The sequence below is a fragment of the Micrasema longulum genome, unplaced genomic scaffold, assembly GCF_059751315.1.
Source record: "Micrasema longulum isolate JH-2025_06_02 unplaced genomic scaffold, ASM5975131v1 h1tg001425l, whole genome shotgun sequence".
In the NCBI taxonomy this organism is placed as follows: Eukaryota; Metazoa; Arthropoda; class Insecta; order Trichoptera; family Brachycentridae; genus Micrasema; species Micrasema longulum.
The window spans coordinates 1-20,932 of NW_028278611.1; the positions used below are offsets into that span (position 1 = coordinate 1).

Here is a 20,932-nt window from a genome sequence, read left to right on the forward strand (position 1 = left end):
TCGGTGAGTGTAATAGTGTGACATTGATTTTTGTACCTGGACAATCAAACATCGACGGTTACATGGCAGTTAATAAATTGGTAATGCTGGGAGCTGAGACAGCCCCAATAGGCCCAGAACCCTACTGTGGGTTGCCAAAATGTGCTCCTCGTAACGAACTTAGGTCATGGGTCATGGACCAGGAAATAGAGTGTAATGATTTGTCAAAAAGTGCTTGGTCAGCACCACACAAAGGAACTGATAAAAGGATATTCGTAATGGTTTGCTTTTGGCCTCAAAAAGCTCAGCTGAAATCAAGTGATCACTAGAACCCACTTGCCCTTACAGGGCTCTGCAGATTAAAAAAACACCTTGCTTGTACAAAACCCCCCCTTGAACCGGTAACAGTTTCACAGAAATCTTTAATATTTCATTTTTAATAACTATTTAGTTATCCAAGAGACTTGGCCTTCAAAGAATTCAGAGTGCCTAATATTATTTAACATCATATATAAAGAGCGGCGTAGTTACACACTTAAATAAAGACAAATACCTAACCGTCAACCACAACCATAATACAAGATACTCCAATTCAGATCTAATACTAAGAGAAGGAGTCAACACTGTTCTGGCATCGAGACAATAATGTTACGTTGGCAAAAAGGTCTATAATTTTATGCATGAATTATGGAAAATCGGAAGTTTTGTCATGTTGAAGAAAGTGTTGACATCGTGACAATAGTCATAGAAATTCTGAGAGATTGATGCATGCCGCAGATTTAAGTTTCTTACTGGATGGTGAAAATAAAATATTTAAAAAAAAAACAAATAGTAAACATGATGTTTTGCATACATATTTTATGAATGTATATACTCGTAGGTGTATACGCATATATATATATATATATATATATATGTGTATGTGTGTCTAAATATATGTGAATATGTGTATACTATTAAGTTCATTTTCTATTTGTCTTGTTCTGTTTTTTAAGTATATTAACTTGTAAATTATTATCATGCATTAAAATGTAAATATTTAGCTTAGAACGGGGTATGTATATTTGTTAGCTGAGCAAAGTTTTTAAAAAACAAGAGAATTTAAGAATGAAATTTATAAATAAATAAAAATTAATTGCTGTAGTAAATATGTAAATATGTAACCGTAAAAAAAATTAACCTTTCCGAAACTTTTAGATGTAGGTTCTGTAGTGCAGATGAGAAAACACCTATACACATTTTTTCTCATGTATCTCTATAATAATGTATAAACTTGTATGTATGTATGTGTGTATGTTTTCATATGTAAATTTATTAAATATTTTTTTATGTACCCTATACCTATGTTGGTTCATTTCCTGATTTTTCCTCATTATTGTATCTTTTAGCTTTTCTTATGTTATCTTTAATTTTAACTCAATTTACATACGTATGTTTCACTGCTGCACTTGAATGTAATTTTTAATATATGTAAAAGCCCGTAGGGCGTGTAAATTAATAAGTAAATAAATAAATAAATAAATAAATAAATAAATAAATAAATAAATAAATAAATAAATAAATAAATAAATAAATAAATAAATAAATAAATATGCGAATGTGATGCTTTTCATATAAAAAAAAGCCTCTTCTTCGGATTCACTGGTTAAACCTGAGGATTTTAAAGAACTCACCCCCTACCTAATAGCCCGAGACTTAACGGATTTGGAATTGGAAGGGGAGATTTAAAAAAATGAGAACTCTCGCCTTTCACACAATAGCCAGGCCCTTTAAAGACCTGGGCTTGGAGGCCGAAAACTATTCACGAGGATCTATCACGGTAGATCTTTACAGATCATAGTGACGTCAAGAGCGTGTATAGCACTTACTTTTACACCTAAGAATAAGAATAAGTATAGTGATGTGCCAATTTATCCTGTCTCTGTTTCTTAAAACTTTAATCCTGGGTGTGCGTGAAATTTAATATATATGTATTTTGTCACGTACCAACCGAAAACAAAAAGCAGCAAGTTCATTATTTACTTACTGGCGTCCTTTAGTATACCTCTATTTTTTTGCTTATTTTGATAGTCAGCACTACATAAAAAAGTTTTTGTAGCTGGACAGCTAGCTTCTGGCTGGTTTGGTTGTTTTTGAGCAAATTTTCATTGACCTTCTTAATGATATTTTAAGAATGTTTTAAAAATATTTTTTTTAAATGTGTATTTTAAGATAATTATACTCCGTCAATTCATTATCAGTTTGAGAGTCAGTGATTGTTATAAATTAACACTTATACCCGTAGGCAGAGACAAAACTTATGGTGAGGAAAGTATATTCCAGTCTCAAATGCGGAGAATAACCCGAAGGTGAAGACAATAGAATGTACTTTCCTCACCTTAAGTTTTGTCTCTGCAGACGGGTATTAATCGTTTCCAATGTCATAAAGAGTTTTTTTTTTAAAGTATCATAAAATTTGTAAGAATTACTTCATTATGTACATTTAGCAGATTTAACACAAAATAATATATGATGAATTTTGGTCTGAAAGAGTTAACCTTATTTAATTACTTTTACGGCTTATACGAATATGCTGCCCCACTGAATAAAGATTTTTTAAATAAAATAATTTATTGAATACATATCTTTATTAAAGAATGAATATTCGAATTTCAGTTCTTACTTTAAATTTGTTCAATTTCTCTCCTTTATATTTTTATTAGATTGTACATATTGCTAGATTACCATAGATATGGAGAAGTATTTTAGCACCCTATGTACCACAGGTTATAACTTTAGAAATGATGATGATATCAAATAACAGGCTAACGATTTAATCCAATAAAGGGTTCTACTTAAGGCCGCACTGTGACATGCTGCTTCCGTTTGATGTAAATGAAAGGCTTAAAGCTAGAAACCACGTTTCTGGATAACGAGATAGTAGGAGGCGTGGGCTCATTCTGAGCAGTTTGTTTCTAAGAGGAATTGAAATCTTTTTGATAGAATCATTCCTGATTAGTTCTCTGTACCTTTACATAACGTTTCCGCGTCTCAAGAGGAAATTCGGTGACCTTTAAATTCGATGAATAGATATTTGAACACAGTTTTTCTGTCACTGTCTCGCAGATTTCGCAGTCTGAAAGACAACTTCACGTCGGACTGATTATGGAAAACCAAAATCGACGATTCGTTGTTCCGTTTTCCACACCCTAAAACTGATCCAATGAGAAAGTTCTATGTCTTTTTTTATTTTTTTGTATATTTTTTTATTTGTCGAAAGACTATTAAACTAATCTAAAGAATTCTTTTTTTTTCATATCGTATTATTAGCGCTATGACTTTTTAAAGTTTTGTATTTCTGAAATAACTCCGCGTGTGACGTCAGAGGTTGTTCCCTGTTCGTTCCTCCCATTGGTTTATTTACGGTAAGCCAACTGGATATCCTTTTCAACTCTCGCATCATTGGTTGGTTCAAATGTACCAGTGACGTCAATCAAAGAAGTGCGTTTTAATTAAAATATTTTTTATTATTTTTTTCGTACATTTTCAAAAAACTTTGCTGTACAATTTAATGATTTAATTTTTACCGCGCGCTAAAAAACCTTTTTTGTATCCAATTTCCCGTAGGGCTTAAGTTCCTCACTATCTTTTTTCTACAGAACATCAGAATAAAATTTTCCTAGTCTGTACCTTTTCCGTTTTTCAATATTAGTCATTATGTCATAGACGGAAAATAATACTTGGAGCATTTACGGGTTTTTGGATGGGCCTAACGCCCATAAAAAACTATTTATAAAATAGAAAACAAAACAACAGAGGCGTGTTTACGGTAAATATCTATAGTTCGTAAAAAAACATTGCTGTTATGCCTAATCCAGAGAGAAAATACGGGGGTGAGTTTGTACAAAGAAAAAACAGACAACATGCATAAATTCATAAATTTTGTTATCATTTACTCTACTCTAATACTACTCTGTATTCATTTCAATACCTAGTATATTTTTTAATGGTTTTTTAAATTTCATATTTATGTCTTATCTCTGATCCTTCACCCTTGTTTTAACATATGCACCATACCAATGTTCATTGTTTGTTTTTTTTAGACATTAATACTTAAATTATTTATATTTTCTTGTTTATTTTATATGTGCATCATTTAAATGTTCTACAATATTTTTCCAAAGTTAATATACAATAGTATTATCTTTTGCTATTTCTTGTTATGTGTTTCTGGCAATAAATTTAACCACATTTGAATAAAGTTTGCCATGAGAAATGTTCCTCGGGGTTTCGCGATCTGGCCTTGAAATAAGTCTATATTACAACATCACATCAAAATAAAATTTTGGTCAAGGAAAAAAGAAATTAAGACATTTACAAGACTGCGACTGGTATAAGTAATTTCTTTACACACTACGAATTCCCCGTTCTATCTTTATTTTAACATCTGTATTTTTTTCTTTCTCGACGTCGTGGTTTAATGCTCAGCTCGTTTACCTACCATGCTAGAGGTCTCGAGTTTGATTCCCAACATGGTTGATTTGAAATATCAATTTAAAAGGGTGTTTTTACACGTGAATATTTTATGGTCCCTGGAACGGTATCTGAAACGTACGACTAAGCATCTCAACAAACTCCATTGAAGGTAAAATCTAGTACTAAAATGATCCTTTTTATTTTATTGTATGTATATTTTTTTATTTTTTGTTTATTTACATTGTGTTAGATTGATGACACAAACGCGACCCAATTATATAGCTAAAAAATCTAGAGCGTCGTCTGAACAAAGCAACTTTTCTGTTTAACACCATGCATTATATTGTGCAAGACCAACTTATTAAATTTAAGGAATTTACGTTTAATAACAAAATCGTATAACAAATCTAGTTCAACCTTTTAAAGTGCATCAACTTTATCCCTGCCATAAAGACGTAAAAAACAAAATAACACGGCCTTCGTGTAAAAGGACCACAAGGCGTGATATTTTTACTTACGCACCCATATATACGCACCCTCTTACAATTACTCTCATGCGCACATACTCACACATTCACAAACACACACATGAATATAAACGTTGCATACATAGAAATTAACAACTTTTAAAATCAATATTACATGATTGGATTTATTTGATTGGTATTGTTAATAAATTTCTACTTATTTTGTTATCAAATAGTTGGAAAAATCCCAGATAAAATAAAGAAATAACACAATTATGTTCAGTTCTCACTGTCTTGTTTTACATTTACCGTGTAATAATTACGCATCGAACATCAACATCGTTTTTTTAAGTCATCTCCAACTGGTGTAAGAGCTCCCCTCACAACAACCAACAAAACGCACAATACGAGGAGTCTATTATTACATTATAGCTTAATCCTTATTTGTTACTTACGACTAAAGTTACATAATTAAATATGTTGACTTTAACGTCTTACTCGTTCATCTTAAGCAAAAAATAATTTTGCAGTATGTAAATGAATGCTTTTTTTTTAAATAGATGAAAGAACACATATATGGTGAACTCTCTAAAAAAGCCACATTAAAAATAGCACGCTTGCAGTTAAGGGTCAGGAAATACAAACGTCTTAAAAAAAAACGTCTTAAAAAAAAACTGCTACGTTTTCGAGAAAAGGCGCACAATCGGTTGTTATATCTTACTCTTTTAAGCCAACCAATGTATCAGTTTTGACGAAATCGTAACATTTAATTATCATGTTTAACAAACTTGTTTTGGTACAATTGGTCAAAACATTTTTTTATAAACGTACATGTTTATTAATTTGTTTATTATTCAATGAAATTGCTTTACAAAATTTGTTTTTCCACATTTTTTCATTTCATTACTCTCAATCCCCCTTTACATCCCGAGCCATATCTGACTTGAAGTATAAAAACGAATATTTATTCTTTTCTCTTTTCTCAGGAAAACTATCGCGTAAGCATTTTATAAGTGCGTGAATTGTCAAATTTACTTTGGGTTTTAAATATATCCAAGGCTATATATGGCCCGATTCACATTTTTTTGTTGTTTTTTTACAATAAACAAAAGTGATAAAACAGAGTATTTAAAAAATAAAGCATTATTACATAGCAATGAAATACATAGTAATAGTAAAAATATTAAACAAAAAAATCCCACAAAGGCATGGCCTGTTCGTGGGTATACAAGAAAATGTTAATAAATTTTTGCTCCTATAATAAATAATGGACAGTTATAATTTTTGTGTAACATAAGAAAGAAAATGTAAAATATTCTGTTAAAGATTATTTGTAATTTTTTTTATAGTAATGAAAAAAGGAAATAAAAAATATTTTTAAAAAAACACAAAATCATAAAGAAATCATAGAAAAAAAGAGTATATATTTTCAGTTTGAATCTAGGATAGTGCATGTTTTTTAAAAGAAGGAAAAATTTTAAAGTATATATCTATATGCTTATTTTTCCTAGATCATCCTAAGTCTCCTCCACAACAATTTTTTTTTTAAACTGAAAAAAACACCTACTCGTGGCTTATCGCTTACCCTTTAAGACTAAATGTTGGGTCCCTTTCAATAAACATGGGTGTTTAATGTGGAAATAAAAAAAAACATAAGGCTTTAAAATGTGTTTTTGCTGTCTAAACTTTCATTTAACTGTTTCATTTTTACACTATATTTACGCCCTTTTTTTTAAACATGCCATGTTTATTAATAACGTTTTCATTACAAGTACACGTTATTTATAATTTACTGCGGTTAAAATCTGGTAAATTTATTTAGTGTCGTGCAACGTTTTGCACTTTACTCGATTCAGTCTACTTTAATTAATGAATTTAAATGTTAATTTTAAACGCATGCAATTTCTGTATTCAAAACCCAAATGAACACTTGCGGTCACATTGCCTCACTCATTTAGTTCAGTAATGAGCGTAACAATTATATTAGCAAGTTTGGAGTGAATAATAATTAGACGATACACTTTAATTAAGTAGAGATAAATTAGTTAAATCCGCAAAAATTCCGGCATGAATAAAGAGTATATTCGTGCTAAAACTTAAATTTAATTTTTAAAAATATTTGAAAAATTTGCTGGTCTGTCTCTAAACCGTATTGTTTTTATGTTATTATATCATTGTCGGCTGTTTGTTTCTATAAAAAAAAAAAAATAATAATAAATAAAACATATCGTTTTGCAACAAAACAAGCTAGGAGGTCCAATCACAGTAGTGAATTATGAAACAGAACTCCCAGGCTTGAGAAAAAACACATAAAATTTGTGTGTCCTCACCGGGAATCGAACCCGGAACTTTCCGTGCGTGAGGCAAGCGTCTTAACCACTACGCCACGGATCCTGCCGTTTACATTTATCTGTTAGAAATAAAATATGACTTTTAATAAGAATTAAAAAAAAAAAATTAAGAGTTCTCTCTTATTAAATTAAAATACTTAGGCTATAAATATATTTTTTTAGCCAGGTTTATAACTCATAAAAGTACTAACATTCCTACAAAATACAGACATGGGGTGGTAAAAATAATTTAACAGTTATCCTTTAGAAACAGCTTCAATAGTTTCACAAAAATAAATTAAATTGTTACTCTGACTAAAAACTAGTCAGTAACTTACGAATTATAATTTAAATTCACGAATTACGATTCTGCAGAACTGTTAAATTGAATTTGTGAATTAATAATATCCTGACTAGTATTTCGTTACAGAAACACATTTTTTTAACTGTTTGAGTAACTACTTTTACCAGATTTTTTAAACAGTAACTGTAACTGCTACTTCTTTTAAATAACCAAAACGCCCATCTAGTACGGATAGTCATCTGTTCATAAGACCAAAAGTCTTCGACAGCTTGCGCAGTAGTTTAAGGGGAAAAAAAACAAATATCTAATAAAAACTAGAAAAATGAATTAAAACCTATCGGAGTCACATCGTTTTACGCCGACTATGATAATATATAAAAAGGATATAAAAAAATTACAATAAGTGAAAAGTTTCTGATTTTTTTTTTTTTTACATAAACAAATTATTTTTATAATTAAAACATAAATACTTTATTATTTGTGACGGATTACAATACGTTCCAATAGATTTTGAATATATATGGAAGTTGTAAATAATCAGAAAATATTGAAAATTGCTTGAATTGAATGTCTGTAATATTTTTATAACATGGCTAAATCTTACAAATGAATATCCCAAAAAGGTTTATTTCATTCTGCTAATCGAATCCTTTCCTTTTCGCAGGGACATATTGGTCCTCAAGGGCCCCATGGAGTCAAAGGTGAACGGGGACCTTCTGGCATGGATGGATTGCCAGGACTGCCTGGTGCAAATGGAAAACCGGCTGATAAGGGAGAGAAGGGTAATTTATTAACTCCTACCTAAGAAACTCATTATCTTTTATTTAAAACACGACAGAGGATTGGGGCCTCGTTTGTATGGGTATTATTTCATTTTGAAAGGGCTTAAGATAGACGCACTGATCCACAAATTAAATATATTAAGTATTACGGAGAATTATTAGAGATTTATCATTTTCAATCCAATAATATTCCTACCACTGTGCATCAATCCAATGGGATTTTGTTATTTTCCAAAGTGATCAAATTAATTTTGCTTTATTTTATAAATAAAAAAGCCTGGCAAATGGTTTTATCCGATAATTTGAACCATCTGCGTATGTATGTAGGTACTGCAATTATTCATGAACTCTCTGGGAATATGATATAAAAATGTGAGTATTATCTTATTAAACCCGGCGTCAACGAACCTGGGTGTGAGACGCCCGGCACATTTTTAAACGCTCACTTTACTATTAAAATTGATAGCGTCCCATTTCCTCCCATTCAGTAGCTAGAATAAAAAGATTGACGTATCGATAGCTTGCTTTGTTTTAGTAGTGCCTTGCGTGTGGGCTTAGATAGGTGGGTTCAAAATGCGTGCAGGTGAATTTCACTTTAGTTTACAATATGTGTAACATTTTTCTAGGCATATGCAATACTGCAAATTTTGTAATTTTTTTTAAATTGTATCTGCGTATATTCTCTCTAAAAAAATGTGTTTTTATTTCGATTTTTTAAAGTAGTTTTTCGAAGATAACTATTATTATTTTGGATGTTTGTAGCACTAGCTTTGTAGTTCATTGTAATATTTTAAAGGAATAAATAAAATTACTTTGTTTTATGAACCACTTATTTACTATCACAACCGACTAGTTTTGGCAACTCACGTTGCCCTCTTTAGGTTGATATAATGACTAATTATATAACCCTGAAAAGAACAACGTGAGTTGCCGAAACTAGTCGGTTGTGATAATAAATAAGTGGTTCATAAAACAAAGTAATTTTATTTATTCCTTTAAAATAGAGATATTATTGTTTATTTTTACATGGCTGCTCAATTAATGTAATGTTGAATCAAAAATAAAATAAAATATTTAAAATATATCTTCTAAAGACCAAAGCTGTATTACATTTTATTCCTGGAAGAAATGAAAAAATATAGAAAAATAAAAAGATCAATAATGTATCAGTTAATACGTTCATTGACCCCTGCGTCGGGTTAACAAATAAATACCATTTTTTTGCGGGCGAAAATATATTTTATCGAATGCTTATTCACGAAATTATTCAAATCCAATTTGGCGTACCTAGATATTTAATGTTGTGTACCTTTTATTTAATGTAGACCCTTTTCTGTTAAATAAATATTTTCAAAATACTGTTTTTTTAAAGGTGAATCTGGAACAGTTGGAAAACCAGGACCTCCAGGTCCTCCCGGCCCCATAACAGGAGGGTTTAGTGGAGACGATGGGGAATTCCTCGGATCAGGATTTGGTTCTGCTGTATCAGGTACGAAGATAAACTTTTTTTTTACTTGCAGCATGACATGCGTCAAACTTTACATGTTCATTAATAATATCGTTTCCGATTATTATTAACTTACATAATGGGAAAAAAAACACGGGTTAGAAATTTTAGAAGCACTTTCATTCTGATATCTCAAATTAGTCAAAAAAAATCTCATGATATTGAACAAAGTAATTAGTCAATAATATGAATAGTTTATTCAATTATGAGTTCTGCCTATGTTGAAGTCTCCTCGTCAAAAACATGTACAAGTACAATCTTAATTACGAATATTTTATAGTTAATAAAATCTCTCAGATAATTTAAAACATTAACTAAGGAAACCTATGGATATTTAAAAAGTTTATTGAATAGTAAGTTAATGGCATAAAAACATTACAATAAGTGTTGATGATTTTATTGAGAAGGAATAAAAGTGATTTTTTTCTTGTTTTTCCCAAATACATCATCTCCTTAAAAGATTTTTAATCTATCAACCAGGTACAGTGCATTCAATTGTTTAAGACGAGTACTTAAAACTATGTTTATGTATTATTGCCTGTCGGTGAACCAACTAAAATACAAATTTCGTTTGTGTTATTATGCACATTATAATATTTTATTAGAAGCCGTTCCGTCACTTTTCATAAGCATAGTGTTATTAAACAAACACACTGTTGTTTTAACCAACTTTTAACCTTTTAATTCAAAAATAATTGTACAAATACTACATTATATAAATATTACTGGTATTTGATTTTTCTTCCCACTTCTCTTTCAAAATGTCATATTAATTTTTAATTCTTCTCAATTTCGCAAGTACTAACTAAGTAGAAAAGTTGGTAATAACTCACTGAAATTTTTCCCCTCTTCGTTCGAGTCCAAAATGATCAGCGCCAAACAAGAAGCTGATATTACTAATATTATTCTCTTTCAATAACGTGCCTTTCAATGCTCTGGATTCACAATGAAAGTATCAAGTGTCTTCCTTTCAGGATTTTACGATATGCCAAATGTTGTTTAGATAAGGATACTTGCTCTATATTTTCAGGATATCAAAAGATTTTTCCTCAACAAAAACATTACTTTTTTCAAAGAAAAGTGTATTTGTTTAGCTCGTTCCTGAACATCGAGTTTTAAAAACATAACGTAAAACTAAACTTACTCAGTAATATGTGAGGAATAAATACCGATAATACATATTTAAAGCGTTTTAAAAATATTTTTCATTTATTATTTATTAACTCTTTAAGCAAATAAAAACTTAAACATAATAAATATTTGTCTAAAATCAGTAATCAATGACAATGGTGTGTTTATATTACGTATAGGTACGTATTAACCACTTTTAATAAATCTAAGTAAAGGATGTTGGAAACTGCAATTACCCTTTATTTATTTCAACAATTTACGTTTTCGTCGGTGGTTTTAAATTCAAATCACGTTTACTAAATCGGATGTAAACCATTTTTCTTTATTGTGTGTGCAAAAAAAATATTTTACAGGATTCAAACTCAGATTTTTTAAACATTATTAAGTATGCCATACTATCAGAATTTCAATATTAAATTTGATATTTTAACAAACTTGAAATAGCTCGTTTAAACAAATCGTTAATATTACTAAGGAAAAACTTAAACGATCGTCCTAAGCTACCAAATATTTCAGTCAATTATAAAATCATAGAACGTTTTTTTGAATTTTTCCCAAATCACACAATATTTTTATGGGCTCCTGAGGTATAAAAAAAAATATGCATATTATTTGTGAAGTAGGTAAATCAGTTAAATACAAATTATAAAGCTACCTGCTCCTTTGTTTGACATTTAAATTACTGTGATAATCAATTTAACAAAATAACCTATGGTAAATGTGTAAAAAAATAGCCTGAGGATGTGGAACACGACAAAACTCGGTCACTGGTGTAAATAATAAATAAAAGTGAAATAAAACTTGATTCACTATTTTTATTATTACAATTACTTAAATTATTCTAATAAGGAATTAGAGAATTGTCACAGATGATATCAAAATATGTTACAAATCAGTTAACATACCGAAATGCAAATATGTAAATATATGTTCATATAAACATTTTATATCATACCAGTGAATAGGTTCGGTTTTAATTCTGTGGATATTACTTTGTTGAACAGGAAATGTTGGTTTTGTTTCAGTAGATAAACATGTATACTTTGCCTTTCATGATGTTGTGTAATGGACTGTTTTCATTTGCCTAATGAACTCGCTCTAAAATAGTACGTGGAGATGTTAATTTTTACTCGTTTGGATTTTTAGGCGGTTTCAGCGGTCATGGAGAGGTGGTTCAAGAGGGACCGAAGGGAGACAAAGGATCACCAGGACCAAAGGTTTGTTAATTCAAATCACCAAAGTACATTTTTCTCCCAGAAAACATCTAGCTCTTAAGCGAACGCACCAACGTAAAATTTTCACTGACGCCAACAATATTTCAGCGAAATAATCTTGGTCTTAAACGTTCAGCTTAAAATACGGAAATTAAATTTAAATTGAAACGGTACGAATGAAAAAATGAATTTCAAAGGATTTCAGAAATAATAACAAGGAAAGTGAAAATCTAACCTTGTTAAAGTCTTATTATCATTGTACCTCACCAGGAAACTTTGTTAGTGTTTAATAAATTATTTACTTCAGACATCAAATAATTACGAAATGGTATGTCGAATTGTTAAGGGTCGCTTGTAACGAGATTTATTTATTAATTCATTCAAAATTACAAAATTAAATATTTATGAACTTATTTAGACTTTTTAGGCTATGCCCGTGTCAAGCCACAATAAATAACAATAAAAATACATAGTAAATTTAATTAGATCAGATAAAACGTTTTGAATTTTCCTAATTTTTCACGCCCCTGAATTTTCGTAATATACTTTTGACATCGATATATTGTGTCGACATTGTAGTGTATTTATAAAAAATCTTTTTTACGTTTTTCATTTTATTTTAAAACTCTCACAAAACAATTTAACATGAATAATACGATTTAAAAATACTCTTATTATGAAAACGAAAACGTGCTTATGAATAAATATTTCTGATACAACATAATATTAATGCATAACAAAATATACGGATTAAGAAAAAAAAAAAAGGGTTACAATGAATAAACAAGAAAATTTAGTACCTCAGCTAATAAAATAATAATTTTGTACATAATTTAGAAAGATACTCGTACAAAAATACTGTATTTGATCAATGATGGTGAATATTTCTCATTTCTCAATGGCATAGCGAATCTTTCAGAAAAAGCTCGGTATAACGTTCTAAAGGAGAGAAAATATTTTCCTAAACGGAAAATGGTGGATATACCGCATCCAATTATTTACTCTAGACCCGACCAAACATCATTTAATTTATGGAGAAGATACTAAAAGTAGGATCTTAGTAAACTGAAAAGAATGTGTTCGTGGTCATTAGATCAGAACGAACCGGCATCATCCTCGCGTTTTCTTTGTACATTTAAATTTTCGATACAATTTAATTCATGTTTTAAACGAAACAAAGAAATATATTGGAAATACGTAAGTCGAGGCTATTGACTGGTTTATGGTGTTATTTTCCACATCACTAAACCAGCTTATGATAGGTCCGGAGCCCTATAAATGCCTAGACTTCCATATTTTTTTTCTTTGGGAATGTAATCACGTCTCTTCAGATATTGAAATGAACAAAAACATGTTTTATAATAAATATGTACGAGATTTTTTAACAATAATTTCAAAACATATCGGAATATCTTTCTTCCTTTGAAAAAATGAAAGAATTGAATTAATTTAAAATACTTAAATTGATATTTTGCAAAATAAAAGCACCACGCATAGAGAGTGTTTCTTCAATAAACATCTAAGGCTTTTCTTATGGTGCATTTTGAAAAATACCGTATTTGAAATATAATATTTTAATAACGGTATTCACCCATTGTATTCTATAAATATATTTTTTCCGATATTTTATTCAACAATAATACCTTGAAAAATACCTTAAGAAATTTCTCTTTGATGAAGACATAACGTATTTGAAATATAATATTTTAATAAAAAAAAATAAAAATTACAGTATTTTACCTATTGTATTCTATAAATATAATTTTTCGATATTTCATTCCACAATAATAAAGGGGTTCCTTAAATCCTTCGCATATTAAAATATAAGTTAAAAATAAGTTTATTTTAAATAAATGACAGTAAATATTTTTGTACAACCACATACCGACCTTTATGTCTATCGGATTCAAGATCATTACTTATATTCAAATCTTACTTCACCATATTAGTTGCCCAAAAATATAAAAGTGCTGTTAGGACACACGCTATTAGAAGTTGACTCCAACGTGTACTGATTATAATAAAAAATATTGTGGCACAGTTGAAAAAAGGGGCGGAGAGCAAGGGATGAATATGAATTTGTTGGGTAATGAGTGTCATAATTGACATTATGTCAAGACAAACTTATTCATTATCAACAGGGATAGAGAACATTTTAGGGATGGGAAATTGGAAGTCTAGGCATTTACAGGGCCTATGAACTTTTATTGGCTGGTTTAAGAAGCCACATTACACTCTATGCAACATTTACCATTTTGACTATATTTTAACATCCCTATTTCTTCTCCTTAGTGACTAATGACTCCCTAGGAGGTGAAATCCAGTGTTTTGTCTACAAACATTTAAATAAACTCAAAATATAGTTACAATATTTGAGTTTGTGCAAACGTTTGTAGATAAAAGACTGGATTTCCCCCCCTCAGGAGTCATTAAGATTAACAAATTACAACAGGGATGGTAAATACCTTAAAGAAGAAATATGGATGTCGAGGCATTTACAGGGCTTACGACTTGTCATTGACTAGTTTAAGTGGCAACAATAAAGGTTTCAGCTCTTTAACTTCACTAAAATCAACAAATGGAAATATTGAAGAAAAAAGGGTGTTCAAACATAGGCAAAATGGTAAACGTTACACAGTGTGAAAAGTGGCTTAAATCAGCCAACGATAGGCCATTAGCCCTGAAAATGCCTAGAATTCCATAGTTCTTCTTTTAGGTATTCTCTATCCCTGTTGTAATTTGTGAATCAAAATATTGTAAGTATCCATTATTGATTAAGAACAGATTTTCGTGTCACTCAACTTTTTAAAAACATCGGGTAATAAAATTTATTTTAATAAGCTTTATTGGTTTTTATTAAACATTATTGATATCTTTCAATTGTTTCTTTCTAAAACTAAATTCAAATTAATCAATAAATTGATCCAAATGTACGTCTTTTTGGTATTAAATGTAAATATTTTTTATGTATTACTACAGGACTGTAAAATGCAGATCTGGAATTAACATCCTAGTTTATGAATTTAATTAATTAAAGTTATTTTTTATTTGCGATGATTACGTCCAATTCTCGATTAAGTACCTATAATTTAAGACAAACCACTGTTAATCAATTCAAAGAAGATACAAATAGTAAAAAAATGTCCCATGTAGTTATTACCGACAAAATAAATATTAGCTTATTATTTTTTGAACTGTAAAATAAACAACTGTTTTTTCCATGTCACCAGGGTGAAAAGGGCAATAGGGGTGCAGAGGGGCCTCAAGGCTTCCCCGGCAATGACGGAAAACCTGGGGATAGGGGAGAAATCGGGCCCTCGGGATTGCCAGGAATCGAAGGGCCGGCGGGACTGTTGGGGCTCAAAGGAGACCGCGGGGAGAGGGGGCCCCCGGGCCCCATAACGATGACGACCGGCAACGATTTCGTCACCATTAAGGTAACAAATAATTAAAAAATATTTTGAGTTTGTCCAAAATTTTGTAGACAAGAACTGGATGCAACTCCCTGGGGAGCTGGTTATTATAAAATAGATGAAGAACATTTAGAAGGTAATATTGAAGTCTAGGCATCTACAGGGTTTATGACCTGTCATTGGCTGGTTTAAGTGGCCACTTAACGCACAGTATAACATTCATCATTTTGCTCATATTTGCACATCTATATTCCTTCGATTATTTCATCTGTTGATGTTTGTAAAGTTAAAGAGCTGAAACCTTATTTTTATGGGTGAGATTCATCTAACTCAATTATTTCACCTATATACTAGGCAACGCCTGAAAATTTTTTTTTTTTAGATTTACTAACTCGATATTTGATAATATTATGAAAGTTTTTCCTCAATTCTCTGTAATGTGGTTAACACAAATTACATCCAAGTGACATGCTATTTTTTTCTTCCGAATACTAAATCGTTGCACTGCAGTGTAAAAAAAATATATTGTTTTTCAAATTTCTCATTAAAAAACACAAACTAACTGTTTTGGTTTCTTATGAATACCTTTTATGAGACAAATCTCGAAAAATACGATCAAACTTAAGCTTAAAAAATCAAAGTGGTTTTGAATTACATCATTATATCTAAAAAAATATTTGAATATTATATAGTAAAATATTTTCGAAAACTTTTGATGAAGTTACTTTAAAAAACCTTTCGCTTCTCCCGAAAAATTCTAGCTTCCTTTCATGTATTAAAAAAAATCTTAACACCAGGAATTAATTTGTTTGTAAGCAGTCAAACAAGCTCTCGGATCTGGTCCTTTGAACCCCTTTTTAAACCCAATACCGTCCAGGTACCCTTAAGTTAATTAGGTTAATTAAAAACATGTTCTTCAAAGGTTTTCCCAGCAAAAATCTGATTCAGCAAATGAAAAGTAGTAATAAAGGAATTTAAATACCATTTTTAATCTGATACCAACCAATCATTATACAGTAATTGCTAAACTGAAGGAAAATATACGAAAATCACCTTAATGACTACCGGTTTTTTTAAGACAACTGTTTAGTTTGCTTTCTACTTTACTTACTTTTTATCGGACAATCGCCGTTAGTCTGGAATCATCGTTAGAGTGTCCGAAAAGATTGTTGTGAGTTGTAAAATAATATAACATAAAAACTTCGTTTTAAATAGTGTCGTTATATTGCAGTATTTATCAAAGATTATTTTATTTGTATTATTTATTGGAAATAACAACAATACACATTACCTAATTATTCTAATTTTTCCTTTTAAAGTTTCAGCTCTGTTAGCTTTTTGTGTATTTTTTTACTGAACTGTTTCGATCATTTTAATAAAAAAACTAGCTTTCTACATAAAGAAGCGGGGATAAAGGTTTCTAGATTATACTGATTAATGTTATGTAAGAAATGAATTATTCGCATAAAATGGGCTCAATTTACGTTTAGTTTCTTTTTAAAAAAACATACAAAAAAACGTTACTTTGTGTACAAATTGTTTTTATTAAGATGATGATTGTATTTTGGATCCTTTACTTTGACAACAATATTTTGAGTTTGTCTAAATTTTTGTAGACAAAGGCTGGATTCAACTCTTTGGGGAGCTGGTAATAATAACATATTACAACAAAGATGAAGAACATTATATAGAAGGTAATATAAAAATGTGGACAATCTCAAAATATTGTTGATAAATCCACCTGGTCCACGAAGTAGTATAGAAATTGAAAAAATAACATTTTAAGGCGTTGCCATTACGTAGGTGATATAACTCAATGAAATGAATTTACACGGATAAAAAAATGTATCAGCTCTTGAACTTCACAAACATCAACAGATGAAAGAATTGAAGGGATAAAGATGTTCAAATATGGGCAGAATGGTGAATGAATAATGAATGTTGTTGTTTGGTGTGACCACTTAAACCAGTTAATGACAGGTCGTTAGGGCTGTAGATGCCTAGATTTCTATATTACCTTCCTTAAAATGTTCTTCAACTATGTTGTAAACTGTTCATTTACTTGAAGACTTAAAAAAAATATTCTTTTTTTTTTCACTATAGGAGCACTTTTTATTTGACATACTCGTATATGAAGTCACTTTTTTTTTTAAAAGGAATAACTTGCTAAGCCTCTATTTTGAGACTTGTCAGCAGGTGGGATGGAGGGGATATGGAAGAAGGTAATAAAAAATGCACCACAACATCCAGACCAATTGAAAAAAAAATCTTTCTTGAATTTTTTTCTTGCAACTGGCGGGAATCGAACTCGCGACGCCCGTTTCACAGATAGCCGTCTAACCAACTGCGCCACGGTGCACTGTCCATTGCTAAAATGATTAACATTGCTAAAATGATTTAAAAAAAAAAAAAAAACAAATAAATATAAGCTAGAAATTATTATGAGCGCGGTTTAGCCAATGAGTCTCCTATCAAATTGAGGAAAGTAATATGTTTAGAAATGATTAATTATAGCTCGTTTGGATAAAATTATTTAGGCAATAAAATTACTGAATGTCGTAATACTCGTATATTTAATGTATCTAAATCATATGATTAACAATGGTATTCCTGTTTTTATTATTCTTATGATTAATGTGTTTAGGGAGACAAGGGAGAATCTGGCCAAAGAGGGAGAAGAGGAAAACCGGGACTCCAAGGTCCTCCTGGTAAACCAGGAACGATAGGAGAAGTGGGATTACCTGGATGGACGGTAAGGAAATCGTTATTCAATTTTAGAAGAATTGATAATTGCTTATCATTTTTATCATCATTTACTTATTAATTTCTTTTTAGAAAAATAGCAAATTACCAGTCACGCTTGCATAGACGCGTATAAAACCAAATATTGATGAGCTGGTAATCGTTAATTTTACATATAAAGTTCTCCGAAAGTGTACAAGTTTGGATTTTGTCTAAAGAAAAAAAACCATTGCAAGAGGCTGCTGCAAGCCATTGCATATAGTTATATATAGAACTATTAAGCGTATTGTCCAGATACTTACTAAAATTTATGTTCATGTTTTAATGTTTATTTGTATTATTCTTTAATAATATGTATCTTCCACTTTCTATTATGTTGTATCCCAATTCAATACAGAGCTCTTGGTCTCATAGACTAAGAGATACGTTATTATGTTATTGTGTATCTTTACATGAATTAGTAAAATAAAAATAAAAAGCTAAGAATGAAATAAAAAACAAATATTGAAAATAAATAAACTCGAAAACTTGTAGAATTTAAATCCAACAATAGTAAAATACAAGTTATCAACCTCTTTCAGACAGAGGGGATAAAACACCACACCACTCTGTCTTTGCATACAGGCCTTGCTTCATATATATTCATACATCTGATGCACGAGTGCAGATTTTACCGATTTTTGATTTGTCCATCTTCAAGTATTTGTTGAGTTTGGTTATCTGAAATATTTCCTAGTCTTCGTCGTTTTCTGCATCCATCAACAATCTCAACATTTGCGTCGTAAATATTTTTACTCGGTCTTTGGCTATTCATTTGCTCAACGTGTCCAAACCAACGCAGCACCTCTTTCCAAGTTTTGTCGATAACGCTTGTCTGAGGTTTGCATACTGCATGAATTAAGACATTTGCGCACCTTTCGTACATTGTCTTTGTCTGAAAGATCGCATTTTGACAGCATTTAAATTTCATAATTATAAATGCTACTGAATTTCATTATCGGCACCTAAAACGAAAATCGTCATTCAACAATGTTTTGAGTATGTCCAAATGCTTGCAAACTGACTGAATTTTATCCCAGGGGAGTTGTTTATATTTCAATTTGGAAAATTGTTTTCAGGCGTTTCCTAGTAGGTGAATCGGTTCAACCGAATGAATCTCACCCACATGACAAAGGTTTTAGTTCTTTTACTTCACTTCACAAAAGTTAACAGATTGAATAGTTGAGGAAATGTGGATGTTCAGACATAGGCAGAATGGTGAATGTTACACAGTGTGTAAAGTGGCTATTTGAACCAGCCAATGACAGGTCATAAGCCCTGTAAATGTCTAGACTCCCATAAACCTTTCTCAAACATGTTTTCCCTCTCTGTTGCAACAAATTTAAACATGAAATATTAATATTTAAATAGCAATTAGCAAATATCATTTAGCAGTAGAATAACTGTTCGTATTGAGCAATTTGAAAACAAAAACGTTTAAGAACTAAAAAATAACTCACTTTCAATTAATGTAAAAACCAAATTATAATCAGAGAGAAAAGAGACAAAAAAATGGTTTTACCACAAAACTGACAATAATTTTGTTTGGAGGAAACCTTCTAAATTTGAAATTTTTTAAGCAGAAGCGTTTATCATGTTATGTTTATTTTATTGACACACTAGTGAAATGAAAAAAATAGCATTCATTTTCACGCTTGTCACCCACCCACCCCATTTTGATCCCTAGGGCTGTGCTCTGTGCAATTTTTTTTATAATGTCAGCTTTCCACCATTTCAATTTCAGATAGCAAAGTCTTTTAATACTCACACTGTTTCTTCAAACTTCCATCATGTGTATTAAATATTAATCAAAGTTTGTTTTGAAATTTGTTTAGATTTTGTATAACAAACATATGGTTTCATTTTCCAAAAGTTCACACAAAACTTGAACAGTTTTAGTCTTAGGTGAATTAATTACTTTTGGGAACTGACTCGTTGTGTAATATTTACTTTGTTGTTTGCGGAATAAAGTGTATTTATGCGGAAATTTCTCAAATAATTTGATCCTTGAGAAGTACACGCACTTGTAAAAGAATAACAATGTAAAATAAAAAAAAACTCAAATATTTCTAAAAAAATTCAACGGATAGCTTACTCGTCACATACCGCACACCACATCTAAGGACTTAGGTCTGTGGAACTGCAAGTTCACCCGAAAACGAATACTTACTGTCATCTGAAAGATCGGAAATAGATTCATACATTTCCTGTGTGTAAACAATAGATAGTCAAAACGCCTTTATTACTAGCGACAAAGTGCCAATACTAGCTGCCATAAAATTGCTAAGAAACACGGAAGTATTACATGACCACAAGTTACCACTAGGAATTAAAATGAAAACTGGAAAATAATTATATCTATATTTTTAATTTGTAACATCTTTAGTCAATTAAGACAGCCTTAGATAGTTCTGAAATGTCGTCTAGTTCAGTGCCCAGTGATTTAATGTAAAACGTCTACGAAGTTTTCTCTGTTAATTTATTTGTTCAAGATTTAATAAATACGCCCCAAGCCCAAACAACGTCTCTTCTGTCAACCTCCAACTGGGTAGGAGCTCCCATGTATCCA

At 30.5% G+C, this 20,932-nt stretch overlaps 1 protein-coding gene across 1 annotated transcript in view; it reads left to right on the forward strand.

Moving 5' to 3' along the window:
- Positions 1-62: 62 nt before the first annotated feature.
- Positions 63-20,932, forward strand: part of Mp (collagen XV/XVIII-type protein multiplexin) — a 96,692-nt gene continuing 75,822 nt past the window's right edge. Inside the window, exons 1-6 of the mRNA XM_088235707.1 lie at positions 63-260; positions 8,200-8,317; positions 9,690-9,806; positions 12,102-12,172; positions 15,400-15,606; positions 18,227-18,334. Of these exons, the coding sequence (XP_088091833.1) occupies positions 63-260; positions 8,200-8,317; positions 9,690-9,806; positions 12,102-12,172; positions 15,400-15,606; positions 18,227-18,334 (819 nt within the window). The remainder of the gene's footprint in view (positions 261-8,199; positions 8,318-9,689; positions 9,807-12,101; positions 12,173-15,399; positions 15,607-18,226; positions 18,335-20,932) is intronic.